This window comes from Melitaea cinxia, chromosome 25 (assembly GCF_905220565.1).
Source record: "Melitaea cinxia chromosome 25, ilMelCinx1.1, whole genome shotgun sequence".
In the NCBI taxonomy this organism is placed as follows: Eukaryota; Metazoa; Arthropoda; class Insecta; order Lepidoptera; family Nymphalidae; genus Melitaea; species Melitaea cinxia.
The window spans coordinates 5,730,505-5,738,779 of record NC_059418.1 but is presented as its reverse complement, the minus strand read 5'-3'; the positions used below and the strand labels follow the sequence as shown (position 1 = coordinate 5,738,779).

Genomic DNA, 8,275 nt, shown 5'->3' with positions numbered 1-8,275 from the left:
TACACTTAAGATTACAAACACATTATTAGTACATTTTATTTATAAACTAATTTCTTCATAATTTGTACTTTGGCAATATGGCCGCCATTTTTATACCACTCTTGGTACTAAAGCAAACCGCGCAAGTTTGCGTAAATTCGTATTTAAGGTCGTTTGTTTATCGTTAAAATACACTAAGTAACTAGTGAGACCATGAACCGATAAAATAAAACTTAGATGCTATATTAAAAATAATACTATTAGATACTTTTTGCAAGTCGTTAATTTAGACAGTTTGCAAAATTTAATCAAACCTATCTATTATGTAAAATATTTTGAAAATTTGAATAGAAGTACTCTGTACTAAAAATACGCACAAATTGCCAAAAAAATCACGTGATTAATGGACAATCCTATACATGTCTGACATTGGACAGTTGGCACTTATAAGAAAGTACCACCAAAGGCTTTACTCTTGAACATGATAACTCTTCAAAACTGGATTTATAAAGGATACGAGGATTAAGATACTGAATCGCGTCTAAAAGCTATTTTCATTTTTAGCTCATCGTGGTATGATAGCCTAAAGATTAGTAGATTTAAGAGTACTGCCACTTGTCTTGTTATTTAATGGAACTTAGAGAAATTTTAAGTTTTACAGAGATACCAAGTCGATTTCCAGTAATTACATCGAAATGGTAAAATGGTACAAATGACGAAATTTTCCTGAAAATTGGTCACCGGTTTATTGGACGATATTAAGTTTCAGAATTGGAAAGGTTTGGGATCACTGTTAACTTGGGCTTGCTAAAACCGTTGTTATAGTGGCAGACACTAGGATCAAGACTAAGGAGACACAGTTTGTTGCAAGAGTAAACTTAAAAAAAAAACCGGTAAGTACCTCTAAAAAGGTTTTTCATAAGTATAGTATATACACGGTGGACGCCAGTGGGACAGATGACATAATTACGTACAAAAATCAGCCAAATAGAGTAATACAGAAACAAGGTAGTTTAACAACTGAACTTTAACGACTGCTTCTATTTAAATTAATTTTTGTACACAGATTAGAAATATTACACAGTATATGTGGGTTTGATTTAAAGCACCTCGCTTGTACCCAAATGTATAACCACGTACATGTGACTGATAGCCAGATGGATGAATCCAACTCAGATATGATAACCTAAATTTACAAAAAAAAAATTATTATGTGTATTACATAGTTTCAACTCTTAGATTTTAAATTATATCTATAGATATAAAATGTTTCTAGGCGAAACATTATTTACGTCGACTTTGTTGATTACAGATAGGTTTCTATCATGTTTTTTCCCTTGAAGATGTTCAGAAAATGCATTGTTCCTGTTCAAAACCGCCACGTTACAAGTGAGGCAGTGCATATCACTCTCGTTGATCTGAAAATTAACAACAAGAATAAATTTAACACATTCAAGACTAACAAATAGGTAAAACCTCGCTGGAGCGGTCAATTTTTGATATGATATTCCAAGTGGCCATATAGGTGTTTGCCGTGGTCTAGGTGTTTGTGCAGTCCTTGTGGGTCTCCCCACCGTGTTATCATCTACGCTTCATAGCGATCGTTACTAGGGAATATATCCGCCAACCCGCATTGGAGCAGCGTGGTGGATCACATGATAAGATGGCGTTAATTGATTTGTTTATATACATTTGATATGGTATTAATCTATTTCTTAGACTAGTCAGCCTTTTTGTGCCTATTTAGACAGTGGATCTGAAGGAGTAAACTCCAGTCGCGCGTCGGAGCTGACCCGCGTCTCCGACTGACCGTGTCGGCGCTCTAGCCAATTAAGCTATGGAACGATGTAACCGCCAGAGCGAAATTTTTGATATGATGATTTTTATATTCGGTTTAAGCGAACCGTGGCGTGGCGAGGCAGGTTCGAACCAAGCTGGAGCGGTCGATTTTTGATATGATATTCAAAAATGTTTAGAATCCCTAATGTGTGGGTAACACAATAATTAAATCGTAGATACCTATATGGCCAATACAAATGTTTGTCGTGTGCGGGGATCGAACCCGCAACCGCCAGCGCAACAGGTACAATCCATAGCTGTGACCGTTGCGCCAACGCGGCGTCTTTCGGCACCTTTTTTGGATAAAAATAAAAATTAAAATAAAAACGAAAAAATACATACCGTCCTAATGATTGAAGGCAAAAATTTCTTTTCTATCGAATTTTGTAGAATAGTTGCGTGCTTTCCTTCAGCGATGTGCATGTTAACAACGCTCTCTTTCAAATTAACCTGACACAGGGCGCAGTAGTATCCTTTCTTGTTTTTCGTAAGTCCATGCCACGAATCCCATGGAATTTTGACGAATTTGTCATCAAAAACAACGATTTTATCACTTTTTATAATTTCAAAATCACCCCGAGAATTTTTAACATCGATTTTAATTACTACAGTCATCTCCGATGGAATATCGAGCATACTTGACTCCTGTGCAGTTTTTATGTTAACGTGTTTTATACCCGATTTGAAGTCTGATTTCCTAGTTTTCTTGTCAGATTTCAGAATGCATCCTGACCATTTCATGTGCGTTTCTAATTCGCTTTTTAAAAATAATATGTTGCAATTGACGCAATGGTATGCTGTCGAACTCTGAAAAAATGTCAATTTATTGTATTTATGTAATTATTTTATTTCTAAAAACAGTTATTTTTTTCTAAACTATAGGTAGATATAACTAATATATGAAAATAGGGATATTTTATTGATTAATTCATTCTGCCAGTAACATTTCGATGCTAAACATAGGCGTCTTTCTCAAGGTACGAGAAGAGCTTAATTCACTAAGCTGACCTACTGCGCAGATAACTTAACAGATATATTCCTCACGACAAGTAACAATCGCTGTCAAGTGTCTATGAGACAATCAGGACCGACTCAGCTAAGCTTAGTGTGCTCTCCAAGGAACTCTGAGTAGACCCCTATTATGTGACATTACTATATTTTGTAATAATACAACAAAAATCCTATTTATAATCATGCTTAGTTATATAAGGGGATATTGTAGATTATGAAAACGCACAAGAAATTTTCACTAAAAATAACTTTAAGTGCAACTATATAATAATAATAAATAAAAAATACCGCTTACCTGTCGTAGCAGATGCTTGATATTTTTATCGATAAAATGACTCTTTTTTAAATGAATCAAATGATTTTCGTCTCCTATATGTTCTTGATATGAATTATACAAACGCAACGAACACAAAAAACAATAGTGAGTACCATCTCCTACAAAAACAAGACCATTGTATGATTTATAACTCACTTTTACATATGTATCTTTAACTTTTAAATAAATACAATCGAAATTATACGGTTCGAGTATCGTTTGATTTTCACCCGATTCCTTTATATCTATATTTGTTGGATTTTCATATGATTCGTGATCATCGTTCAAATCAGTTTCTATTAAATTTTTGCTCGATTCTTTCATGTCTGGGTTCGTTACCTTTGGGCTCGATTCATTGGCGTTATTGTTCATCAGATTTTCACCTGATTTATTCAACTCAGGGTCTGTTAGATTTTCGCTCGATTCTTTCACGTAATTGTTCGTTTGATTTGCGCTCGATTCATTCGCGTCATTCATTGTTAGGTTTTCGCCAGACTCATTCAACTCAGGGTCTGTTAGATTTTCACCTGACTCATTCAACTCAGGATCTGTTAGATTTTCGCCTGACTCATTCAACTCAGGGTCTGTTAGATTTTTGCCTGATTCATTCAACTGAACATCTGTTAGATTTTCGCCTGATTCATTCAACTGGAAGTCTATTAGATTTTCGCTTGATTCCTTCTCGTAATTGTTTCTTCGCTTTAGGTTCGATTCATTTGAATCATTGTTTGTTAGATTTTCGCCTGACTCATTCAACTCAGAGTCTGTTAGATTTCTGCCTGATTCATTCAACTCAGGACCTGTTAGATTTTCGCCTGATTCATTCAACTCGGGGTCTATTAGATTTTTGCTTGATTCTTTCTCGTAATTATAGGTTAGATTTGAGCTCGTATCGTTAGCGTCATTGTTTGTTAAGTTTTCGCCTGATTCATTCAACTCAGGGTCTGTTAGATTTCTGCCCGATTCATTAAACTCAGGACCTGTTAGATTTTTGCCTAATTCATTCAACTCAGGGTCTATTAGAATTTCGCTTGATTCTTTATCGTAATTATAGGTTAGATTTGAGCTCGTATCGTTGGCGTCATTGTTTGTTAGATTTTCGCCCGATTCATTCAACTCGGAGTTTATTAGATTTTCGCTTGATTCTTTCTCGTAATTGTTTGTTCGATTTAGGTTCAATTCATTTGAGTCATTGTCTGTTAGATTTTCGCTTGACTCATTCAACTCAGGGTCTGTTAGATTTTCGCCTGACTCATTCAACTCAGAGTCTGTTAGATACAGGCTTGATTCTTCGTCGTAATTGTTCGTTAGATATGAACTCCATTCATTGGCATCATTGTTTGATAGATTTTCGCCTGATTCATTCAACCCAGGTTCTAGATTTTCACTTGTTTCTTTCACGTATACGTTCGTTAAATTTGCGCTTGATTCATTCGCGCCATTATTTGTAAAAATTTTATCTGATTCTTTTAAATCAGTGTCTGTTAGATTTTTACTTATTGCATTCACATCTAGGTAGCTTTGATTTACGCTTTGTTCATTTATATTAGCATTCGTTCGAGTTGCGTTTGATGGTAATCCGAATGTAAGTTGATTCAAATGTGATTGATTTGGCACGTTGTCCATATAGTTTGGCGATTTTATGATAGCTGCTGTTAGTAATCGAATGTGCAGATCGTGTTGTATATGTTCGTGTAGTACCGATACATACAAACATGTATTACATATCCCGCAATGTGCTACTGCATTTATCTGTAAGAAAATATTTTTTTAATAAGTACTTTGATGTAATCATGTATTCTATATATCCTGCCCTGATTATGTCTTCGAATAATTATTTATCTATATTAGGAGATTAGCTTTATTTGTCTATGTTAGGAACAGACGATCATATGTGTATGTTACACACATTTATTATTATATCTATACAAATAAATAAAACTGGAGTGTCTGTTTGTCATATTAAAATAACCGATTTTTACTAAATTCATATGTATACGGTACATATACCAAAATAACATTTTTTACAATTTTCGTCTGTCTGTCTGTCTGCCAGTTTGTTCCTGCTAATCTCTGAAACGACTGGACCGATTTTGACGGGACTTTCACTGGCAGATAGCTGATGTAACAAGTAACTTAGGCTACTTTTATTTCAGAAATTTATTTATTTTGTAACTGCGAATTGAACAATAACAATTTTTGTTAAATACCACGCGGACGAAATCGCGGGCACAGCTAGTTTATGCATACAACATACTTTCCCTAAAACCTTTAAAAGGCGACGATTGTTCGCTTGTAATCAAAAAATGTCTCGTCTTATTCTGATATAATGATTTCTTTTACTAACCGACTTAAAAAAAAGGAGGTTACTTAATTCGACCGTATATTTATGTACGTTCGGGGATAACTTCGTCGTTTATGAACCGATTTTGATAATTCTTTTTTTGTTGGAAATGAGATATCTCAAGTGTCCTGATGGAAGGATCTGATGATGGAATGCCAGAGAAATCGAGGGAAAGCCTCGAAAATCGTTGCAACGACTAGTGCGTTTGTTATATTTTTTTGTCTACTCTACATTGTATTTAGTTATTTTCCGAACTAATTATATTTTCCAAAATAAATTAACTCACATAGAAGTTATACTCACCACTCTTATTAAGTTAGGACCAAAATCTGGTACAAAGTGCATATAAATCAACTTTCCCAAATGGCTTCGTTCACTCGTATGCAGTATCATTTTAAATTCATTCGACGAAAAGTTACATAACCAACATAAGTAATCATCTTCGCGTCTGATCACAAAATGATATGACATGTACGAAACACGTAATATTTGATTAAATTGATTTAAATATACATATTCCTTGCAAAGAAGCGACGGTGAACGTCGATCATCATTTGATTCATGTTCAGCTGACGAACAACTTGGACTTTCATTCGATCCAGGATAATAATTCGACGAAGAACTTCGACTTTCATTCGATTCATGATTCATATTTGCGTTATACGTATATCTATCTTGATCACTACTGTTTGATCGATTTTTGTTATTTATGTATCCTTGCAGTTCATCATGGTCTGTTTCCGATAAAACTACATGATGAACTAGTTCCATGTGAGTTTCGATATTATACGGGTATTGTAGACTGTTGCAGACACCGCAGTGGTAGTATCTGTCACCTACCTGTAACACAAAGAGTCATAATTAAAAACATTAGTCATAAGTTTGTTTCAAATATTTGTTGGGTTAGGATAATTGTTTCTTATTATGGTTGGAGGTGTTATATATGTAACTATGGTTTTTATATAGTCTGTGGCAACTATCTCCTGTATATACGTAAGTTGTATATCGTGTCTTAGCTAACAACACCGCTTAAGTCATTTTTAACAACTTTACAGGAGAAGAAACAACTGTCTATTTTATAAAATTGGTGTAATTTTTGTGCGCAGAAATGCGTGCATGGAAATAGAAATTCCCTCGATGGAAAAAAAAAGCTCACATAGTACCAATACTAATATACAAAAGTGTGTGTATCAGCTCTGACACGCAACTGAAGTTTAGTCCTTAAGAGCGATTATCGCGATCTTTAAAAATATATTTTCCAAAAATTTCCAAAAATATATTTGCCACCCAACCAGAAATAACAATCCAACTGCTGGCTTTGAAATACACAGGCCGAAGACGGGCAGCAGCGTCTTCGGTGCGACAAAGCCAGCCCTGCGGTCACCAACCCGCCTGCCCAGCGTGGTGACTATGGGCAACACAAATTAGGTCACGCCATTTTTGGCTCGATCTTGTGGAGGCCTATGTCCATCAGTGGACTGTAATAGGCTGAAATGATTAAAAATATATCTTTCTCGTAAAAGACCTTGCCCGGTAAAAAAGTCACTCTCAGGGCAGTTAAACGTTTCCATTTCACACGATTTCACTCCCCACATTTCTTTCATAACTCCATTAAGATAGAGAGTAAACTCCAATAATACACAAAAATATAATAAAGAAATAATATTTACCTCTCTCACAAAGAACTCTCCGTATCTTTCAACAACTTTACATTCGTTTAACTTTTTCAAATGGTACCTATCGGAATAATGTAACGTCTTGTCCGTCAAATCATATGAGCTAGTGCAAGCCATACAGTAAAATTTACTTTCATTCGGAACTAATATCATGTGCCGTGAATCTTCTGTTATTTCAGGTTTTGTATCTGAAATAAAAATTATAGTATAGCAATATATTATTATTAACTGTTATTGTGTGTTGTTGTGTGTATTATTATTAACTGTTTGTAGTTTGTGTTGGTAATATATTGGTAAGTCAAAAACGTAGCCGAAAAAAAAGCCGTTGAAAACTTTATAGGTTTGTGTGTTTTTAAACAATTTTTAATTTATTAATTCTTATTAGTTTTCTTTATTATAAAAAAATACATAACAAAACGAACCTTTTGTAAAGAAAACAAAAATTTTAAAAGAAAAAAAAAGGAAATTATTAAGAAAAATATTAAAATTAAAATGAATTTTGTATAATGCAACTTTGCACTTTGCTAGATGTTTGTGAACTGATCACAGCCCCCTAACTCGCACACATGCCCCAATTTAGAGATACTTGTGTGAGTCACACGAGTGTGTATCTTTCTGGGAGTTTGTGTATGTTTTATGTCTTTCCAATCCTGGACACACCATTTCATCTTACAGGGGTTCAGTATGAAATTACTTATTCGGACTCACCATTAAAATTATCTCGAACAGGTAATGCGTATGAGTTGTCCTCAGGGTGTATGTTGCTTTCATAGTTAATCGATACATATTCATCTCGAGTATCGATAACTTTTGAATTCTCATCACTATTATTAAAATCGATATATTTGTCGTTTTTTAAATTACATTCGAGCACGTCTACTGCTCTATTAATTGCATATAACATATTTTCTTCATGATACTTGCTATCAAAATGTGTATCAATGTTTTGAAACTTAAAAATAACGTTACATATGATGCAGTGATAGCTATTTCGAATCTGAAAAGTAATAAAAATATATTTATTTAAATTTAAACGAAAAAAATAACATAAAATTAATTAGAAAACGAGAAAAGTACAAAAGACGGCCTTATCGCATTCTACCGGGCAAT

At 34.2% G+C, this 8,275-nt stretch overlaps 1 protein-coding gene across 1 annotated transcript; it reads right to left on the bottom strand.

Annotated features, from left to right (window-relative positions):
* Nucleotides 1-2,527: 2,527 nt before the first annotated feature.
* LOC123666053 (putative uncharacterized protein DDB_G0282133) lies at nucleotides 2,528-7,828 on the bottom strand. Its single transcript, XM_045600261.1, has 5 exons — nucleotides 7,765-7,828; nucleotides 7,160-7,353; nucleotides 6,003-6,329; nucleotides 3,259-4,897; nucleotides 2,528-2,625 (listed from the first exon to the last, which is right to left on the bottom strand). The coding sequence occupies exons 1-5, from the start codon at nucleotides 7,826-7,828 to the stop codon at nucleotides 2,528-2,530; spliced, it is 2,322 nt and encodes a 773-aa protein (XP_045456217.1).
* Between the last annotated feature and the right edge of the window lie 447 nt (nucleotides 7,829-8,275).